The 21,634-nt window shown below is 50.5% G+C and overlaps 1 protein-coding gene across 1 annotated transcript in view; it reads right to left on the bottom strand.

Moving 5' to 3' along the window:
• Nucleotides 1–21,634, bottom strand: part of ABCC1 (ATP binding cassette subfamily C member 1) — a 119,742-nt gene that overhangs the window by 74,023 nt on the left and 24,085 nt on the right. Inside the window, exons 2-5 of the mRNA XM_045542676.1 lie at nucleotides 7,690–7,866; nucleotides 5,766–5,891; nucleotides 2,886–3,023; nucleotides 1,622–1,747 (exon numbers count right to left, since the gene is read on the bottom strand). Of these exons, the coding sequence (XP_045398632.1) occupies nucleotides 1,622–1,747; nucleotides 2,886–3,023; nucleotides 5,766–5,891; nucleotides 7,690–7,866 (567 nt within the window). The remainder of the gene's footprint in view (nucleotides 1–1,621; nucleotides 1,748–2,885; nucleotides 3,024–5,765; nucleotides 5,892–7,689; nucleotides 7,867–21,634) is intronic.

Below are 21,634 nucleotides of genomic sequence, written 5' to 3'. Positions count from 1 at the left end.
CGCTCTTAGAACTATGCCAGGCCTTCAGCAGGTCTCCTTATATGTTAGTTCCTTTCCTCTTCCTTCCTGATCATGTTAGAAGTGAGTAAAGGCAGAACGGGAGCTTAGTCTGCTGTCCTGTGAGGCCCAGTGCAGACCTCACTCTATACGAGACACGTGCCACATGTACCGGGCACCTCCCCACACAACACAGCAAGTCACCACTAAAGGCCCAGCGTGTGCCAGGCTCTGTCTTGGGCACCGAGGTTATGGGTTTAGACCCAGCCTTATGGAGCTTATAGCCTGGCACACGCTATAAGAATAACACAAAGCTGTTATTTCGCCAAGACCCTTCCCTCGGGTGGGTTATAACCAAGAGAAGTGACACGATTCTGCAGAACAGTCAATCCTGGGTTCAAATTCCTGCTCCGCCACTCACGTTGGGCAAGACACTTTTCTCTGAGACTCAGTTTTTTTAACTGCAACATGGGAAAAATAACAACAGTACCAAGTTGACCGGGGCTGGTGTGAGGGTTAAATAACATATGCATATGAAGACCTTAGCCCGGGGCCAGTACGCAGCAGGCATCTCAGAAACGGCCATTCCCTTTCCTTTCCTAGGATCAAAGAATGCCTGAAAATGGAAGGCAGACAAGAAAGCAAGGTAAAAAGTCATCAGAGCTAAAGGAATGTTCTAGACCAGGGATAGGAAACTTTTTCCGTGAAGAGCCAGAGAGTAAATATTTAGGCTTTGTGGGTGATAGTCTCTGTAGCAACCATTCAGCTCTGCTGCTGGGCTCAGGGAGCCACAGACACTCTGTAATGAGCGGGTGTGGCCGGGTCCCAATAAAACTTTATTCACGAAAACAGACAGTGGGTCAGACTTGGCCCGTGGGCTGCTGCTGGCCCACCCCAGGTCTAGACTCCAAATGGCAAAGAGGCAAATGGCACCCCACTGGGTGAAGGGCAGGCTGGCTAGACAGAGCATCAGCCCATGGACGCCCCCCTTCCCGGCCCCGGGCACAAATGTCGGAAACACACCAGCCCACGCACCGGCGATCACAGCCTGCTGGAGCACGCTGCACAGAGGCAAATGGTGTCTTCCACCCCCCTGGAAGACCAAGAGTGACAAGGGCAGCAGGGAGGAGATGAGACAGACAGGGACGATGACTAGGGAGGAGAGCGGGGTGCCCCAGGCCCCCCCAGCCCAACCTCCAGGGCTGGCCCTTTCTTTGTGCTTTCTGAATTCTCAGAGCTCTGGCCAACGGCTGCCAGGTGGGATTACGGCCCTGATCTGTCACAACTTCTCATTTGTCTAGAAAACTTAGAGAGCTGGGATTTATGTGAAATTCCCTGATTTTTAAATATTTGCTCACATTTTCCAAAACCACCACGACAAGCGAGAAAACCTACAGGCCTGCGAGACGTGGCAGCTTGCAATGACACAGCAGAGTCTCTCCTTCGGCCCCACGGCACGCCAAGGGCTCAGTTTTCTGTCTGGAAAGTGGGGAGGATGACACCTCTACGCCTGGCACGTGAGGACCGAGCAGGATCCCGGGAGGAGCCAGTCATGTCAGCTGTGACTATGCGGTATGTCCCTCTCATAGACGCACACGCGCACACACGTCCGGGTCACACTTACGGGGTCGTTGATGGTTTCGGAGAACAGCGGCGAGCGGTCTGAGAAACACGACAACACGAGCTGAACGAGCACGAGGGAAAAGTAGACGTAGAAAGTGACATCGCGAAACACGTCGATCTGGGCATCCTGCAGGAGAGGGAGGGAAGGAGGACACGACGTCACCTTCGGGACGCGGCTGCAGCAGGCCCAGCCCTCGGCTGCAGGGCCCTCGCCGGCTTCCCCGCCGCTCCCAGCTCCCGGGACGGAACAGCAGCGAGGCCACTACGTCACGTCATGGGTGGTCACAAGGCTCACCACGGCCTGGGAGGCGGCGGCCTCGGCTGGGGAGTGGAACACAGCTGCGTCCCGGGCCCGGCTCGCTCCTACTGGCTGCGGGACTGTGTCACCTTTCTTTACCTCTCTGTACCTCAGTTTCCCCACCTATAAACAGACTTGTGGTTCTTAACTGGGGGTGATTTTGCCTCCAAGGAAATATCTGGCAGTGTCTGGGGACATTTGTTTGTCATACTTGGGAGTGTTCCTGGCACCCGGTGGGGAGAGCCCAGGGACGCCCCTAAGCATCCTACAAAGCACAGGACACCCCCAACCCCACAATCAAGAAGTCTCGGGCTCAAAATGTCGGTGAGTGCTGAGTTCGAGAAATCCTACCAGTCACTGTGAGACTGCCCATGACACACGCTTAGTGCCCCGTGAGGCACTTCGAAAACACAGACTCAATCAGTGTCAGTGCCATCGCCAATAAAGACAGTCTGTGCCGTACGCTGTGGGTACTCAATAAATGTTTCCTTTGCCTCCTGCCAGTCCCCAGTTAGCTCCCAGGGGGCAGGAGCAGCAGGGGGGATTTAAAAGTGCACACTCCTCAAAACTCCTGACAGCCACGCACGGCTGCCAAGGTAAACAACTTCCCCAGCCAGCGCAGACGCTGATGCCTCAGAGGTAACGTGGGGACAAGTCTAGGGTCCCCTAGAGAAGCAGTCACTCCACAGACATGGCTGGGTCCCAGACTGCAGGCATCTGGAGCCGAATGCCCTGCTGTTTACTGCTGACGGGGCTCACAGGCAGCCGGCACGTGCCCAGGGCTCCTGCCCTTGCAGGTACCACATAAGCCCCTCAGACCTACACAGACAAAGCAGGCCCTGGGGAAAGAAGGTTCTAGAACAAAGGCTGGTGCTGACCCGGTGCACGGCTTCTACGCACACCAGATGGAGCAAGCATCTCCTCCAAGGGCCGCTGAAGGACGATGCCGAGCAAGGCCACCACTTACCTCTTTTAAGGCAGTCATGATTTTGGATCTCAGGATGGCAAGGGCACACAGAAGGGCTACGAGCCAGAAGGTGAGCATGACCCCTGAGGACTGGACGCCCTTCCTTCTCTCGAGCTGAATTAAAAAGGTAGCAAGCAGCTGGAGGAGAAAACCACATGACGGGAGGTAAGAGAAGGCAGGACCCAAGGCCCCGTCGGCCCCAGGGACCTGGAGGACGCTGGGCCTGGGGTAAGGGCTGCCCCCAGCCCGCGGTGCAGGAACTGCCTAAGGGGGACCTGGCTCCCAGCCCAGCTCTGCCCCTGCCTCGCCGGGAGCCCCATCTGCAAAACGCGGATGCTGACAGCATCGGCCTGGCAAGTCGTGGGAATCTAACGAGACCACGTGTGGATCTGGGCTAGGATGGAAAAGGTGAGCTGTGGGCAGAAGCTCGGTGAGAACAGAGACCAGCACACTTTTTCTTAAAGCACCACGTAATAAATAGTTTAGGCTTCATGGGCCACAGAGTCTAGGCTGCAACTACTCAGCTCTGCGAGCCAATAAAACTTTGTTAGAAAAACATGTAGAGGACCCAGTGTGAAAAAATAAAACCCACTTGCCCTGACACTTGAGGTTCCACAGGGACGGCCCCTGCCCTCCCCGCGCCCCCCCTCCCTGGCTCTCTGCTTTAACCATCTCCACTCCAGTTCAGAGGCCGCTCTCAGCTTCTCCCCATGGCCTCCGGACTTTTGCACATGCTATCCTCCCCAACTGGGAGAACCTCTGCCCTCAGCCCTTTCAACTTTTTAACAACCTGGCTCATCCTTCAGGCCTCAGCTCCATCGTCCTTCTTTCAGAGAAGCCCCCCTGCCCCCAGAACAAACCAAGTTCCCCTAATTCCACCCTCTGTAGCACTCTGTACATGCTGACACATTCTGTGCCTTTCTAGGGAATCATTTGTTTCATGTCTGTTTGCACAGCCTGAATGTACACTTGTATCTCCAACTCGCAGCACACGGTAGGGATGAAACACATTTGCTGACTGCCTCCCGTCTTGTACTTCGAGTGCCGCCGGCACGTTAGGGTTCCCAGGGGTATAGGGACAGCACTCCCGCCACATCAACGGGGCTGGTCCACCATTCCACCATGGAGCTCTCAGGTGGGGGGGGAGGATCAGGATCCCAGAGGCCAGCTCAGCTCTTGGCACCCAGCCCAGGGCCCCAAGGGGCCAAAAGCCCACTGAGCCTCAGCCCGTCACTCCGGCGTCCCCAGTGTGAACAACCAAAAGACCAAGAATAGGGAGGGTTAAGTGAGTACGAGCCCTTCCAGTCAAAAAAGAGAGAGAGTCTCCCCTTCCAGAAGCAAGGCCCCTATGGACCCACTCCCTCGACGCATTTATGGAGTGCTTACTGCACGCCAAGCATGGTGCCAGGCTCTGAGGTCACACAGGGGAGCAAAAGCCAGCAGGAGAGCCAGGTATTAAACAAACAGCCGTCACAAACCAACACCGCACAGCAGAGGCCGGAGCCACATCCTGGAGCCTGGGCTGGAATCTGGCTCTATCATTTCCTGGCTGTGCGGCCTGGGGCCAGTTCCTCCACCTCTGGGTACTTCCATGAGCTTATTTACAACATGGGGGTCTCTAGCAAACTGCATACATGAGTTAATAAATACAGGGATTAGGTGTCTGTCTGGCTGAGAGCCAACACCTTATGTGTGCCATAGAGAGTCACAGTCCTCAGGAGTTTGAGACCAGCCTAGGCAACACAGGGAGACCTCGTCTCTGCAAAAAATTTACAAATTAGCCAGGCACAGTGGCATGGCCTTGTAGTCCCAGCTACTCGAGAGGCTGAGGCAGGAGGATCACTTGAGCCCAGGAGTTTGAGGTTGCAGTGAGCTATGATCACCCCACTGCACTCCACCCTGGGTGACAGAGCAAGACTGTCTTAAAAAGAAAAGAAAGTCATGGTCCTTCCCTGCCTGGCTCCTTACCTTTCCTGACCCCGTCACATTCACCTTCTGTCCTGGAACCTGCACTCCGTGTTCTTGCTTCACAAAACAGCTTGTCCTCCCCCCCATACACTCCTTCTGACCCTCCAACCCCTCCCTGGACAAGCTGTTCCCCCTGCTCAGAATGTCCTGCCTCCTACCTGCTCCCTCCTCATCCCACAGCACTCAAGGGCTTGCCAAGAACTCTGTGATCACAGCTCAGAAGCTGCGTGATGCAGGGGCTAAAAGCATGACCCGTCACTTGGCCAAGTATTAACTGTGTGACCATGAGCAGGGCACTTAACCTCTCTGGGCCCTGTTTCCTCACCTGTAAAATGGGAACAAAACAGTACCCATCTCACAGGGTTGTTCTGAGAATTAGATGAATTTCAAGACATATAAAACACCAAGGCCACGGCCAGGCACATAGGAAATACTTGATACATGTCGGCTGTAATTAACAAAGTACTTTCCCTGTCTGTATCATCCACTAAGTTTCGGACTCCCACGGGGCAGGGCAGTTTCCTATTCAGCTTGGTGTCCCACCTCCTATACCACAGCCTGAAAACTCAAGAGGCCACGAGGACCCAGGCAGTTTGTATAAATGACTGAGATGGCCAGTACAAGAACAAAAGGTGACATCAGCCATTCAGCCTCAGTGGCAGGGAGGGCAAGAAGACATGGTGGGGACTATGGCAAACTGGACAGCACGTGCCCCATATAGAGGTTGCAGCTGCAACGCAGCTCCAGCTAACTGCTACCATAAAACACTCTGAAGTCCAGCGAGTTTTTCACGAGAAGCCAGCTTTCTGGTGTTTTACTGTGAGGTTTTCATACGTTTAACTGCTGCCTACTACGTTTGGTCTCCACTGTGACTGGCAGGTGGCTGAGGATTCACAGCCAGCTTCTACTTACCATGGTGATGCCCAAAAGGGTTGGGCTGACCAGAAACACTGGGGCCAGGAATATGCCCCGACTTCTTTCCCAGAAAGAGTAGAAGAGGTCTGCCCAGCAGACGATCCACAGCAAAAACCCCAAGGCCTGGAAGAGAAGCACATGCACATCTGACAAGAGACAGTACTAGAACCTCCCCCAGCACCTCGCGAAAAGCTCAGCCTTGGGGGAACCAGCCAACCCCACAACCATCGGCCACGGTCCTTGGATGCAACACATATCCTCTGGAACGTGGACAAGTCCTCGTTAGGGTTAGCCACCAGCTGGGCTGTCCCCAACTGGTCTGGAACACCCCACTCCCTCCAACGGGACTCTGTCTTGTCACTATTCTTCCCGGCACCCGAGAACTCCAGAGCTCAGCCTGCAGCTCATCTGTACCCGTGACCCCAGCGCACGGCCCGAGCCCCTCGCACAACAACCATTCATTTAACATTCAGCCAAGCAACGTTTATCCAGAGCCTACTGTGCATCGCATACTTTCCAGGGTGCTGGGGAGACAATAGTGAACAAAACAGATAAGTCCCCATCCGCATGGAGCTAACATCCCAAGTGGAAGGAAACCAGTAAGAAACAAACTGAAAAATGCATAACATCGAGTCAGAGAGGAATAACCGTCACAGGGAAAAATAAAGCAGGTAAGAGAGTGGCTGGAGAAGGCCTCTCTTGAGTAAAGAGTTGAAAAAGTGGCTTCACAAACAGCTGAGACAGATGCTAAGTCTGGAAGAAAGTGGGACGAGGGGCGTGACATTTCCACGCTCTCACGTCCCCTCTCGGATCGCTGATCATCTGTAAGGGAATGGAGAAGCCAGACAGCACTTGGATCAAATGACCAAAGCTAACCCGGCCAGTGAGGGGCAGATACAACTCTAGAAGGAACAGCCTGCGAAGGCCACACAGCCCCTTTGTAGTTTTCCCACCAGACATGCGTGAGCTTAACCCATGACTCGGCGGGAGACATCGCTCAAACCCGGACCGAGGGACATACTATAAAATAACGGTCCACGTTCTTCACGTATATCAGAGCCACAGGAGACAAAGAAAGGCGAAGAGTTCTTCCAGAATGAAGAAAACTAGAGAGACAACAGGACTTCGTGCAATATATGGTCGTGGACTGGATCCCGAGCTAGAGGGGGAAGGTGCTAGAAAGCACAGTTTTGGGACGATGGACAAAACTGGAATACAGACTGTAGGGTTTTAAACACATATCGGGTCCATGTGAGATTTCCTGGATTTCATACCTGTACTGTGCTCACGTAACAGAATATCCCTGTTTTGAGGGAAAGGCACACTAAAAAATTAAGGGGCAGAGGGGTGTGGCAGTTACTACCCACTCTCAAATGATTCAGAAAAACTAAACAGGAATATATGTATATGGAGAGAGTAAAAGCGCATTAGAAAAATGTGGCAAAATGCTAAAAATCGGGAAGTATGAGCAACGGGTCGACAGGGTCAGAAGGTAGTTCTTAGTTTCCTTCTTGCAGTTTTTCTGTAGTTTGTAATTATTTCAAAGCAAACTTTTTTAAAGTAAAAAAAGAAAAACTCAACCAATAAAAAGGAGATAGCCTCAGTAAGGGAGGAAGACCCCCTGACAATCTCCTGATGATCCCCTGAGAAAGATCCCATCATTTCCATTGCATAAATGGGGAAACTGAGTCTCGGGGAAGTTAAAAAAATTTGTCCAATGTCAAATGCTAGGTGGCAAAGCCGAGATTTGAACCCACGTTTGGCTCTAGAGCTCTAGCTTTTATTTCCCATGTTATTCTCTTGCTTTCTAGAAAAAGGAACTTAAGGCCGATTAAGCAGAAGAAAAATGTCAGTTTTCAGCAACCGCTGCTCCCCAACCAGGTGCACCTGGCAGCCCGTGACGCAATCCCGAGTGACTCACAGTTTTGGCTTTGTTGAGATGTGTCATCTGGATGTAGCCCCGGTCGTGGCGGGACAGATAGAGGAAGTAGAAGGGGAAGCAAGCCCAGAGGTGACAGCAAGGCACCCACATGAGCACGGTGTTCTGAAAGCACTTGGTGAAGTCGGGGTTGCTGGTGTACCACGTGAGGTTCCAGTCCTGCCAACACAAGCACAGGTGGGAGGTCAACGGGACATGCCAAAGAGGACAGGGACTCGTGAGGAGTTCAAAACCAGCTGCTGTTGTGGGGGTTCAAAAAACAGACAAAACCCCTGCAGCCCTACATCCCTGTCGGGATGAACGCGCAAACTCAAAGGATCAGTTGTCAGAAAGACTAAGAAATGAGTCCCGAGGAACACAGGTATGTTGTATCTCCCCCAACAGACAAGTTGCACAAAAGATGGAGACAGTATTTAAAGGAGCCTCAAAGGATAACCTCTTGTAAACCGAAGAATCCTTTAGTCATCGGGATGGCTCCTACTCACTAGCTGGTGAACTGAGGACTTTCCTATCTCCTCCTCATCGTCATCGTCGTCCTCCTCCTCCTCCTCCTCCACCACCACCAGGGGTAACACCCAAATTGCAATTCTATGCGCCAGGCCTTATTCTAGGTGCTTTAAAAGCATTACCTCCCTTAATTCTCTGAGATAAGCACTCCATCATGTCCCTTCTCAGACATGAAAACTGAGGCACAGAGAAGTTGAGTGATATGTCCAGTATCACACAGCCGATAGGATCTGGAGCTGAATTTTACCACTCAACTACCCCAGCCTCAGCAACAAATTTGTTTCAGTTACTTAAGAGACATGGCAAATAGGTAAACAGATATACTCACACATAAACAGCTCAGGTATATCCGCCCAAGAATAAACCTCAACCAGCTGTTAAGAGTTTTGTAACAGAGAATTTAAATTTAACTCGAGTCCTGATCTGGCAGTGGACTGTAAGAGTCACACAACTTTGGGAAAAGTTACTGCCCTTTCTTGGGGTCTCAATTTCCTATCCCTACCACGATTAGGTTGGATAAAATAAGAGGTGTGAAACAGGTGCCCTCACTAGGCCAGCATGGCCCACAGAGGGTTTACTGTTATTGCTGTTATTATTTTAGGCATGCTTTTTTCTTTGGTTGGTTGGTTGGCTGGTTCTGAGACAGGGTCTTGCTCTGTTGCCCAGGCTGGAGTGCGATGGTGCAATCATAGCTCACTACAGCCTTGAACTCCTGGGCTCAAGCAATCCTCCTGCCTCAGCTACCCAAGACTACAGCTGTATGCCACCACACCTGGCTAAGTTTTTTATTTTTTTGTAGAAACAGGGTGCTGCTATGTTGCCCAGGCTGGTCTCAAACTCCTGGCCTCAAGTGATCCCTCCCGCCTTGGCCTCCCAAAGTGCTGGGGTTACCAGCGTGATCCACCACGCCCAGCCTAGGCATGCTTTTTATTTAAAAAAAAACTTTTTTTTACATTAGCTGCCAACATTTAAAATCAGGTCATTTCACATAAAAAACTTAGATTTCTGGTTTTCTCTTTAAAAATTCGAAAATCTGGCAGCACTGGGCCCATATTCCTGCTTCATGGCCATCGGCAGGAGCTGGGTGTGGCCAGTCTTTGGAGCAGGTCCAGCCGGCTGCAGCCCCCTCCCCTCCCACCGCACCATGTGTCACCTAAGCGAGACCACCAAGGAATTCTGAGGAACCCAGAATCCCACAGCTCCACACAAGTTTTAAAGCCATGTCAAAAAACATTAAAAAAGAGAAAGTGAGAGAAATGAGATCGTTTCACTTAAAGAAAACACCTGACAATCTGATCAAGATATATAGATAGGTTCCAGGCAGTAACGAGATCTAGTTATTCACAACAATGTGAATATACTTACCACTACTGAACTACATACTTAAAAATAGTTATGATGGTTAAAAAAATATGTTTTTTTTTTAAATAAAGGAGTTTGACTTAAAAAAAAAAACAACAAAAAAGGGTATGTAAAGCAAGGGCCTATGCTGGTTCTTCAGAGGTAGAACTGTTCTACGATACAAACGGTTAATCTTCCAGAACCAAGAACAAGGAATCACTAGCAAGTTGTCTTCACAAGGCCAACACACACAAGGAGATTTAGCTAGGAAACATCAAGACACAAAGGAACCCTAAAACAGGACCAAGTTCATGCCTTGGAGGACTTGGGCATTTGGGTGACAGTCTTGTAAATAGGAATTTGATCGTGGAGAAGGAGTGACATCTCCAAGACCGATTATTTTAAGTGGTTTCACATCGCTTGTAATTCTTAAGGCGATGGCTGGGAAAAAGGATTAGACTGTTGGTGGTAATTATATACAGAACAGTTTCTGAGCAGTTGCCAGAAAAAGTTCATTCCAAAGGAATGTGACCTTCTAGAAAGAAAACAATGCCGGGGCTTCACAGATGCAGTCACATAGGCAAGAAACATGGTTCATATGTGACATGTTTAAGTGACCTGATCCAAGTCCCAATTATTCCTTGCCTGGACTATTGCAATAGCCTCCTCACCCTTGCCTGCCTCCAGCCTCTCCTGGTCCTACTCAGTCCTCCCCATGACAACCAAAGAGTTATTTATCCATCCACACGTCCATACGCCCATCCACGGACGTATCTATCCACCCGCCCGTGAACCCATCCACCCACCCACCCACCAATTCGTCCATTCATCCACCTGTCCATGCATCCACCCACCCACCCATGCATCCATCGTGTCATTCCCTCTGTATTTATTTTTAATAGGTAATACATTTGTGTGCGAAACATCTTGTCTGTTCCTCCAGATAGATTCCAAATACAGCCTGTCTACTGTGTTTCCCCAAAAGGCACCATAATACAAAGTGTTCTGTACCTTGCTTTTTTTACTTAACTAATATTGGAAGTTGACCTTTAACAGTAGCATGGATCTGCTTTATTCTTGATATTTTATTTCTTTTAAACAAAAGGACAGAAGGAATGAGTCTTCTGCCCATCCATTCCCTAAACCCTCCCCGCCCAGTCCCTCTCTCTCGAGGCAACCATCTTCAGTTCTTGTGCATTCTTCCAGAAAAACCTGTATGCATATACGACAAAAATAAATATATCTTTTCGGTTACCAAATGGAAGGAAACATACATCACATAATGTTCTGTACCTTGTGTTTTTCTCTTAATAATACATCTTAAAGATCATCCCAAGGTATACATGAACAGTTTCCTCATTCTTCGTTTGGGCTGCTTTGTATTCCATTGTATGGATGAACTTGACTTTAATCGGTCTCCCAGGGACTTGGCATTTGGGCTGCTCTTACAAACAATGCAGCGCTGAACAAATAGCCTGGTGGGAGCCTCATTTCACACACAAGCCAGCATATTTGCAGGACAACTTTCTAAAAGTGAACCTGCTAGGTCAAAGGTTGCACACAGTAACATTCAGACAGACACTCCCCTCCAAACAGGTAACGTCCATTTATACTCCACCTAATAAGGTATGAGGGCAATTGCCGGGGCATTATAAGCTTCTGACCTCAGAAAATACCTCCCTGCAGTTTAACTTCCTTTTCTCTTTATGATGAGTGAAACTGAGGATCTTTCCATCGGTGTTTTGTTGTTGTTTTTGAGACGGGGTCTCTTTGTGTCACCTAGGCTAGAGTGCAGTGGTGTCATCACACCTCACTGCCACCTCGAACTCCTGGGCTCCAGGGATCCTCCCGCCGCCGCAGCATCCTAAGTAGCTGGGACTACAGGGATGCACCACCACACCTGGCTAATTTTTCCATGTTTTGGAGAGTGCTCAGGCTGGTCTCGAACTCCTGAGCTCAAGCAATCCTTCCACCTTGGCCTCCCAGAGTGCTAGGATTACAGATGTGAGCCACTGTGCCCAGCCTCCATATGTGTTTAAAAGCAATCAGGTTTTCCTGTTCGGGAAAATTCACAGACTTAGACAGCTGCATAAACAAATGGGACAGACCACCATCTTTCTGTTGGGTAACAATCTCCAATCAACTTTAAGAACCGATCCTTGTTGTGGCCCATGAAGCCTTCCACATTCAAGCCCCATCTGCTTCTCCTACGATTTCTCCTGCCCTGTTCTCCAACGTGCCAACTGAGGCATTTACTCAAAGGAATATGTACCAAGCAAGAGTGAGACACTGTTCCAGGCACTGGAGATTCAGGAAAGCTATGGTCCCTGCCTTCAAGGCATTTCCCAGCTGCTGCTCAGACGAACAGTTCCTTCAGTTACTTCTTGTTAGATCCTCTCTGTATAACGTCTTTCCGCACTAACAAACTCCTATTCATCCTTCAAAACCCAACTCAGATACCTCTTTTAAAAAGACTTCCTCCTCACTGCTCAAACCGTCAGCCTCCTACCTTTACAATGATTTTCTTACTTGTCTATCACCACCTCTGTACTTCAAGTACCCTGCAAGGATCTCAGTGCCAGGACCATGTTATATTTGCCTTTGACTCTGATCCTCCTCACCCAGCAGGTACCCAGGTATTATTAAGTACACAAATGGTCCAAAACCATGCCTTCGCTCCCCAGTATTATTTCCTACTTTGTTTCATTGGGAGGCGGGTTGTTTTGTTCTCTTAAAATAACAATCCATCCAGGTAGAGACTAGCTATGACCCCTGGCTTTATGATCAGGTAGATGTAGATTCAAATTCAGGCCCTGACCCCATGTGAACCTGGGCAGGTTACTTAATTTCTCCAAGGCTTGGTCTCCTGACCAGTAGAAACTGTCAGGAAACTACCTCACTTGGGAGAGTTCTAGTGAGGATTAGATGGGACAATGTGTGACAGGCGCTTTTGCACAGGGCTGGTTCTGTCTAGAGACAATGCATGGTGGCTGTCAATATCTGACACTAATGATAATAAACACCACCACTGCCACTGCACTGCCCAGAGTCAAGAAGCATAAAAGACCAAGAAAGTTCCAGGGAGGAAGTAAGGTGCTGAGGACACCAGGGAGCATTTCAGGACAGGGGGAAAGACAGGTTGGGAAAACGCTTAGCAGAGGCAGGCGTTTCCTCTTCAGAAGGCAAACTGAAGAGCACTCGCTAGCTTCCTGCTCTGAACCAGATGGCCTGCAAGACCAAAAAGGCAGCAGGGAGGGAGAGGAAGGAAGGGAGGGCACAGAAAGGGGAAATCTGATTCTGAGCGTGAACTTTCACCGCGGCAGAAAGCAGCCAACACGGCCACCCCCGCCTGAGTCACGCCCGGCCGCAGCCAACAGCATCAGTCATGAACAGTGTTGGGGGGCCTCCGAGGTGTCCCTCACGGGACATCAACCTTGACCTCGGCAACCCCAGGAGGCGAGAAGTGGGACTCTCACTACTGGGGGTCTCTGGGGGGTGGGCGCGTGGGGAATGCTGGGCATCATATAACGGCCCAAGGAAGGGACGAGTCACTGGAATATCTGGGTCACTCACTACTCCCAATTCAAGGGACCGCAGATGCACCCTGGTCCTCCTTCCCTGGGGCTCCCTCCTAATCCAGGGAGCCTCAGAAATCAAGCCCACCTGCTGCCACCCTCCGATTCTGCCCGCACCGGCCCAGGAACCTGGCCCGGGTCTCAACGTAGGAAGTGCATCCCCAGCCCGACTCCTCCCGCCTGAGCTTTCTCTTTATCGGATCCCTCAGCAACTCTGTCACCTTTTGATCTCCCCTTGCCCTCAGCCCTGACACTCGAGGATCTGGGGAACAAGTCCAAGTCTGCTTGGCCCATGACCTTTGCAAGCTCATAAAATTTCTGTCATGTAGCGTCATCTCCGGGCTGAAGAACCACGAGGAACATGTTCCGAGCCCTGGCGTGCCAGGCATCAATCTAATTCTTCCACCGACACGACCCCACTCAGTCGTCCTAAGAAGAGGCACTGCTCTTAATCCTCATTTCACAGGTGAGGAAACTGAGGCACCAGCAGATAAGACATCTTTCCAAAGGCCATGCTGAAGTTGGTATTCACTGCCCCCACTTCAACTCCCATTCACATTGTCCCCTCTCTGGCAAGAGCACCGGACTCCTCTACTCTCAGCATATACTCTGGACAAAGCTCCAGGGGCAAGTCCTTTACCCACATCCTGGAAATTAGTTCAGGAATGGGCACATGACCCGAGCTCATCCTGTCACAGTAAGGACACATACTTTCTTTTCACCAATGAGATGGGGTGAGGATGGGAAGTTTACAGGTGCCCCAGCCATTTATAAAGCAAGCCCCAAGGTTGAGAGGGTAAAGGAAGGGGTGGCACCACCACAGCAAGCATGAGAATGAAGCTGACATCATAAAAGGCAGAGATGGGGGTGGGGGAAACAGTGCTTGGTGTCATTTGGGCTGCTGGATCAAGCTTCACCTGCAGCCTGCCCTCCCACTGGACTTCCCCAATAAATTTATCGTTTACACCAGTTTGAAATGAATCTGCTTTCACAATATAAACATCTTAGTAATGCAAGTGCTGATCTACTGAGCAAACTTTTACACAACGTGATTCAAAATCTGACAGGAAACAATTGAGGACCCAGATATACCATGACTAGTAAGTAACATACTCCTTACCCCTGAGTAAGTCACTGGTCTGAGGCTCAAACAGCCCACTAGCAAAATGGGGCTACTTTCACCTCCCCAACAGGGAACCATAAAAGCCCATGTAAATGTTAATTATTACTATTATTTATAACCCCTTTTGGAACCAACTTCTGTCCTTCTGTTCTCCTTTCTGTTCTTTTTTCCTTTTCCTATTCTCCTTCTTCCTCACCCCACCTCCCCAAAAAGGGTATCTGTCCCCTTGTCTCATTTCTTACGGGTCCTGTTCTCCTCTTTATTTCTTAGCTGTGTGAACTTAGACAAGTTACTTAACATCTCTGAGCCTCATCTATGACTAAGGCTAAAAATATTTCCTACAGCTGTTTTCTAAAGATTAAATAAAATTATAAACACACAGGGTCCAGCACAGTGGCAGACGCATATTAATGTTCAACAAAGGACTATTTCTAGTAATCTTCTTACATTAGTATTAATAATAAAAGTAAGTGAAGTTTATATCATTATTCTCTTAGTAGGATAATCTTACGCGGTTATTGGTAATCATGATACTGCCTAGCATAGGTGAGCACTATGTGCCAGGCACTGTTTCCATGCACTCTGTGAATTAACTCATTTACTCTTCATGATCACCTACAAGGGAAGTTCTATTTTGATCTCCGCTTGGCAGATGAGGAAACTGAGGCACGGAGAAGCTGTAACATGCCTGAGGTCACGAAGCTCGTACGTGGAGAGGCTGCGGCTCAAACCAAGCAGCCTGACCACCGAGCCCAGGGCCCTCTGCCCCCGGGCTGGTCCCCGGCGACAGGTAGTGTAGGAGTCTGAGCAGGGGCCTTCTCAAGTCCATGCCTTTACCCACGGGAAGTCCGGGTTGGGCCAAGAGGAAGATCTGAGTCCTCCAAACACCACCAAGTTCAGAACCAACGACCTGTATTAGTTTCCCCTGGCTGCTGTTACCAAGTGCCATGAACGCAGTGGCTTGAACAACACGACATTCAGTTGCGGAGGTCAGAAATCTGAAACGGGTCTCCCTGGATTAAAATCAAGGTGTGGGCAGGGCTGCGTCCCTTCTCTCCAAGGAAGAACGCATTTCCTTGCCTTTTGCAGCTCGGGGAGGCCGCCCACATTCCTGGGCTCACGGCCCCCCTCCACCTCCAAAGCCAGCGGCGTCAGACCAGCTCTCGCCCTCCCGTCACTCTGCTCCCCTCTTCTGCCTCTTGGTCCACGCATAAGGACATGAGGACATGAGGACACTGGCCCACCTGGATAGTCCAGGATAATCTCCCATCTCAAGGTCAGCTGATTAGCAACCTTAATTCCATCTGCAATCTTCACTCCCTTTGCCCCGTCCCAGGACACGCCCACAGATTCCAGGCACTGGGTCACGGCTGTCTCTGGGTGGCCATCAGCCTGCCTCCCACGTCTGGTCCCCATTCCATTCCACGGGCCTCCCGGGGGCCACCATCGCTGCCTCTCAACCGGGTCAGATTCAGGAGCCACCGCAGTCCTGGGCAGGCCCGAGACGTGGCCTCAGCCAAGACCGACCCCGACGGTGACCTGCTCTCCAGCTCAGCCGTGCTCGTCATGGAAGCACCCGCGTGCCAGCAGCTCCTCGACCTTCTCCCACACCCACTGCTCCTGCCTGGTGGCACAGCTTCTGGAGAGACGCTCTGCCAAGGTCCCCAGGGACAAGGGACGCAGTCCCGCCCAGGGCCCTGCCATCCAGTGCTGGGATAGCGGGAAAGGTGACGGAGAGGACTCGGGGGACAAATAGGCCGGGAAGTGATTACGAATTTGAACAGCTGCTCAGTGTCCCCCTGCCTGGGGTGAGAGGAGCTCTGAGGGAGGTGATGACGACCCGCTATGTACCACGAGTTCCCGGGGCCTGAACATCCACCTTCCAACTCAATCACTGCAACAACTTGCACCAGTCGGGTTTCTATCACACAGCGAGCGATCAACCTCCAGGGACCACTATGTGCCAATATCAGCTGGAAGTAAAATAAAGTCCCCACCCTCGTGCCGTTTCATTCTATCCGAAGACGCAGATGCTGCCAACAGCAAAATATGCAACTCTCTGTACGTCCAGTGGGAGCAAATGCCCTGAAGAACTGGGGGATTGGTCAGGGGGTGAGGGGGGAATAGCAGTGGCCGGGCACGTGCTGGTTCTGTACCAGGTGGACAGAAAAGGCCTCTGGGCCAAGATGACATTTGAGCAAAGACTTGAAAGAAGGGACATGTGCCACCTTCTTCTGTCTACGAGTGAGGGTGCATGAAGGTTATCAGCAGCACGTACCAGACACTGTTCTAAGTGTTTTACATCACACTGAATCCTCATGTTCAACCCTGGGACTCAGGCACAACAAGAAAACCCATTTTACAAATGCAGAAACTGAGGCCCGGTCACATAACCTGCCAGCAGTATGCACAGCCAGGAATTTGAATCCAAGTATAGATGTCTCTGTGGACACAGAAAGTTGTAAGTTTGCATTTTTTATCAGATGCATATACCACTGTTCCCATTTAAAATTAGCAGAAAAGGAGATACACACACACACTCATACATGTCTACACAGGAAAATGTTCTTAGAAGGATTCAAGGAAAAAAAAACAAAAGCTAATCTCCAGGGGGTCGGCCAGAAACCAGGGAGAGGAAGGCGACTGTTAGTTTTTGTTTTATTATCTTTTGCACTGTTTCGATTTTTTTCCTCTCCATGTATCGCCTCTAAAATAATAATAAAACTAGTTCACACTTTAAATAAATAAATAACAGCAGCAGGAATTTAAGGGTAGACATTTTTAGACGCTGAGTTGGAAGCAGAGAGAAAGCACGTATTTACTGAGTTCCAATCACAACACTCACAGCTGCCAAGCCAGCCACGGCGCTCGGTGTTTTCCAAGCTCTCCTCCATTTAGACCTTGCAACAGCCCTACAAAGTCAGGGTTATCAAAACACCCCCACTTTTCTCGCGAGGACTCTGAGGTCCAGAGAGTTTATGTAACTTGCTCAGGCTCCTAACCCAGGAAGAGACAGAGCTGGGATTTGAACCCACAGAGAGTCTCACACTGAGCTCCCGACTCCTGGGCCCCAACACCCCTAAACCAGGTACCTGGACCCCTAAGAGCTTTGCAAGGGTCCGTGGTGGCTGGACGGGCACCCCATCTGCCGGAGGTGGCTGGAAGGCAAGTTCTCCGGGGCAGGAGATCAACTAAGCAGCCTCAGGCCTTGCAGATTCCAAATTCACCTCTGCAGAACAAAGCAGCGAGGTTCTGATTCAGACATGGAACAGCCCACAACTGTCCCGTCCCACCCACTGAATGTGAGCAGCGCAGGGTTGTGGTTGAGACCACAAGGTTCAGGGTCTGGGATCCCGTGTCTACCACTCACAGATACGTGCCCTCGGGCAGAGCTTCTCAACCTCACCACCACTGAGATTTGAGGCTGAGCAACTCTGTGCTGTGTGTGCCAGCCTGTGCACTGCAGGACGCTCACCGGCATCCCAGACCTCTACCCCCTCGATGCCAGCAGCACTCTCCCCCTCTTCCAGTTGTGACAATCAAAAATGTCCCTAGACACTGCCAAATATCCTCTGAGGGGCAAAATCGTCCCCTACTGCCCTAAAGCAAGGCAGTTCATGTCACCAGGTCTTAGTTTCCTCATCTGTGAAATGGGACTAATTCTAGAACCCACCCATTCCAGAGCTATCAGGTGGGTTAATTCAGATGACCCATATGGTTCCAGTTTCTGTTCCTGGCAGCCAAGAGACTGATCCACACATACAAGTGCACAGTTCCATTCATTCAATCTTTCATAAAATGAATATTTACGGAGCACCTACTACTATGTGCCAAGCCCTGGGCTAGTCATGGGATATGGGGATAAATCAGACATGATCTCTGCCCTCTCAAGACTCACAGTCCATCAAAGATGTGAGTTCACAACCCAGTGACAAAGAGCAATACCTGCTGCAAAGGGAAAGGTGCTGGGACAGGAGGCACTGGGGGTGAGGGTCTGCGAAGGTGACATCTCAGCAGACTGGCTGGGTCAGGAGCCTCTGGGCAGAGGTCTGGCCATACCAGACCACATACCAGGCAGAGGGATGGCACGAGCAAAGGCCGCGGGGGCGAGGAGTTAGCCTGTGTGACCACAGTGATGAGCCAGAATCCGAGATGGGGCCAGAGAAGTCACCAGGGGCCACAGCACGGCCAGTCTTGGAGCCGCGGTAAGGAGCACAGATTTTTGTGCAGGTGACACAGGAGGCCGAGGGACGGCATTTCACAGGGGTGAAATCACTGAACATTAGAATATTATTGAAATTAGAATATTACTCAACCTTAAAAAGGAAAGCAATCCTGCCATTTGCAACAACACGGATGAACCTGGAGGACAACATGCTAAGTGAAATAAGCCAGGCACAGAAAGACAATGATCCCACTTATATGTGAAATCTAAAAAAGCTAAACTCACCTAAGCAAAAAGTAGAATGGTGGTTGCCCAAGGTAGGGGGAACAGGGAAGTGTTGGTCAAGGGGTATGAAGTTTTGGTTATGTAAGATGAGTAAGTCCTAGAGATCCACTGTACAGCATAGTCTATAGTTAACAAGACTAATTTGTATATCTAAAGATTTGCTAAGTGGGTAGATCTTATTTTTTTTTAATTTTTTTATTTCAGCATATAATGGGGGTACAAATGTTTAGGTTACATATATTGCCTTTACTCCACCCTAGTCAGAGCTTCAAGTGTGTCCATCCCCCAGAAAGTACACACCACACCCATTAGGTGTGTATATACCCATCCCTTCCCTCCCCCTCCCACCTGCCCGACACCCGGTGAATGTTACTTCCATATGTACACTTAAGTGTGGATCAGTTAATACCAATTTGATGGTGAGTATATGTGGTGCTTGTTTTTCCATTCTTGTGATACTTCACTTAGTAGAATGGGCTTCAGCTCTATCCAGGATAATACAAGAGATGCTAGATCACCATTGTTTTTGTGGCTGAGTAGAACTCCATGGTATACATATACCACGTTTTATTAATCTACTCATGTATTGACGGGCACTTGGGTTGTTTCCACATCTTTGCAATTGTGAATTGTACTGCTATAAACATTCTAAGTGCCAATGTCTTTTTTATAGAATGACTTTTGTTCCTTTAGGTACACACCCAGTAATGGGATTGCTGGATCAAATGGTAGTTCTACTTGTAGCTTGTTGAGGTATCTCCATGTTACTTTCCATAGAGGTCGTATTAGTTTGCAGTCCCACCAAGTGGGTAGATCTTATATTAAGTGTTCTCACCAGAAACAAATAGGTCGGGAGGAAATTTTTAAAGGTGATGGCTATGTTCACGGCACCAATGTGGTTTTGGTTTCCTGGATGCATACTCACCTCCAAACTCCTCAGGTTGTGTGCATTAAATATGTACAACTCATTGCATGTCAGTCATATCTCAACAAAGCGTTTAAAAAAAAAAAAAAAGAAAACCAAGACCCAGAAACAAGGAGAAGGAAGGAAGAAGTGCAGTCAGCATGCAGAGCTGGGCCAGGGACCTGGGTCCTAACACCTAGACCTGGCCTCTGTCCCCTCCAAGGGGCGGCCACCAGGCAGACTCAGCGATTTACATACTGATGTGAGATCAAGTGGAAAAAAAGGTGCACAACAGGGTGTGTGGCATGCCCCATTTGTGAGAAAAAGAATGAATACACACACACAAAGTGCACACATAGCTCACATGTGAAAAATCTCTCTGGAAAGAAAACCCCTGGCCGCGTATGGTGGCTCATGCCCGTAATCTCAGCACTTTGGGAAGATCATTTAAGCCCAGGAGTTCCAGACCAGTCTGGGCAACGGTGAGACTCTGTCTCTACAAAAAATTTAAAAAATTAGCCGGGCGTGGTGGTGCATGCCTATAGTCGCACATTGCATCAGCCCAGGAGTTTGAGGTTGCAGTGAGTTATGATGTCACCATGGCACTCTAGCCCGGGAAACAGAGCGAGACTCTGTCTCAATTAAAAAAAAAAAAAAGAAGAAGAAGAAGAAAGAAAGGAAAAAAAAATCCTAGGAACTAGTAACAATGGCGACTTCCAGGGAAGGGACCCAGGAGGCAGGTCCAGGGTTGGGGAGGACGCCTCCCAGGGATATCTTTTTATATTTTGGATTTTGAAGCATGAATATGCACTACCTTTTCACTAATAAAGGAAGAGCAAGAGAGAAAGGAGGAAGGGAATAAATGACCACCAACAAAGAGTGCAGGCCCAGACGGAGCTGGGGCCTGGGTGTGAACCCAGCCACCACTTCTCAGCCTCCCCAGCCACGAGGGACACACCCAGGGCTGAGGCAGGGTGGCCGATGACGGCAACCCTAATAATAGAACGGCAGCTCTCCCTAAGCACTGACTGGGCCGGGCACCGTGCTCGGGTTTCAAGAGCATCGTTCCCTTTGACCACCGTAGCAAGCTGCGGGGAAGGTACTGGAATTATGCCTGTTTTACAGAGAGGGACGCGGAGGCGAACAGAGGCGCGAACACATGCCACAAGTCACGCGGGCAGCGCCTGGGGGAGCCTGGTCCCGCAGGCCCAGCAAGTCCTCGGCACGAACCATCAAGGAAGGAGCAGACCGGGCTTGGAGGGGCGGAAGGCAAAGCACCAGGCCGCCCGTACAGGCCAAGGCCATGGTCAAAACCACCCCCGGTGCGGGTCACCCGGCAAACGGGTAGCACAGAAGCCAAGGAAGTGTGAGAAAAGGAAGCAGGAGGCCCGCAGTGAGGTCAGGGGACCCGCTGGGCTTCTGGACGCTAATCCTGTTTAGAGACGGCATGGGGCGCGCTTTCCCGCTGCAGTCCTGAGAAGACCCGGGGACAGGCTCGAGCCTCCGGCGAGAGGCAAGCACAGCTGCCGGCGACACGGGATGGGAGGGAGGCGGCGGCGCCAGCATCACCTTGGCACTGACGCCCCTGCGCGGGCTGAGCCGCGCCCTTCCCTTGCCCCCGACTCATCGGAGCTAAGAATCAAGCCCAGAAATGTGGGGGTGGGGGCAACACGCAGACCTTGCCCCCCACACCCGGGAAGGCAGGGCGGTGGCCCAAAGTGGTCCTTGCCCTGTCCAGGCAGGTGCGCCACATCCTCACGCCCAAGATGCAGAGCTGAACACCGTGGCAAGGAAGGGGACACGCAAAACTAAGTGACACGGGAAACTAAGTTACACGCGAAACGACCTGCACTGACCCCACCTTACCGGCGGCCCTTCCCTGCAGAGCCGACACTTGTCCTTGTTTTCTGCATCCAGCCCTGGCCCATTTTGATCGTTTCCCCTCCAGCCACTTCCTCTCATTAGACCCTTAAGCTCCACCAAATCCCTTGGTCTCGGTCCAGGGTCTTGTGAGGGATCAGGTATGT

This window comes from Lemur catta, chromosome 2 (assembly GCF_020740605.2).
Source record: "Lemur catta isolate mLemCat1 chromosome 2, mLemCat1.pri, whole genome shotgun sequence".
Lineage (NCBI taxonomy): Eukaryota > Metazoa > Chordata > Mammalia > Primates > Lemuridae > Lemur > Lemur catta.
The sequence above is the reverse complement of the archived record's forward strand: the minus strand, read 5'-3'. Positions and strand labels throughout refer to the sequence as shown.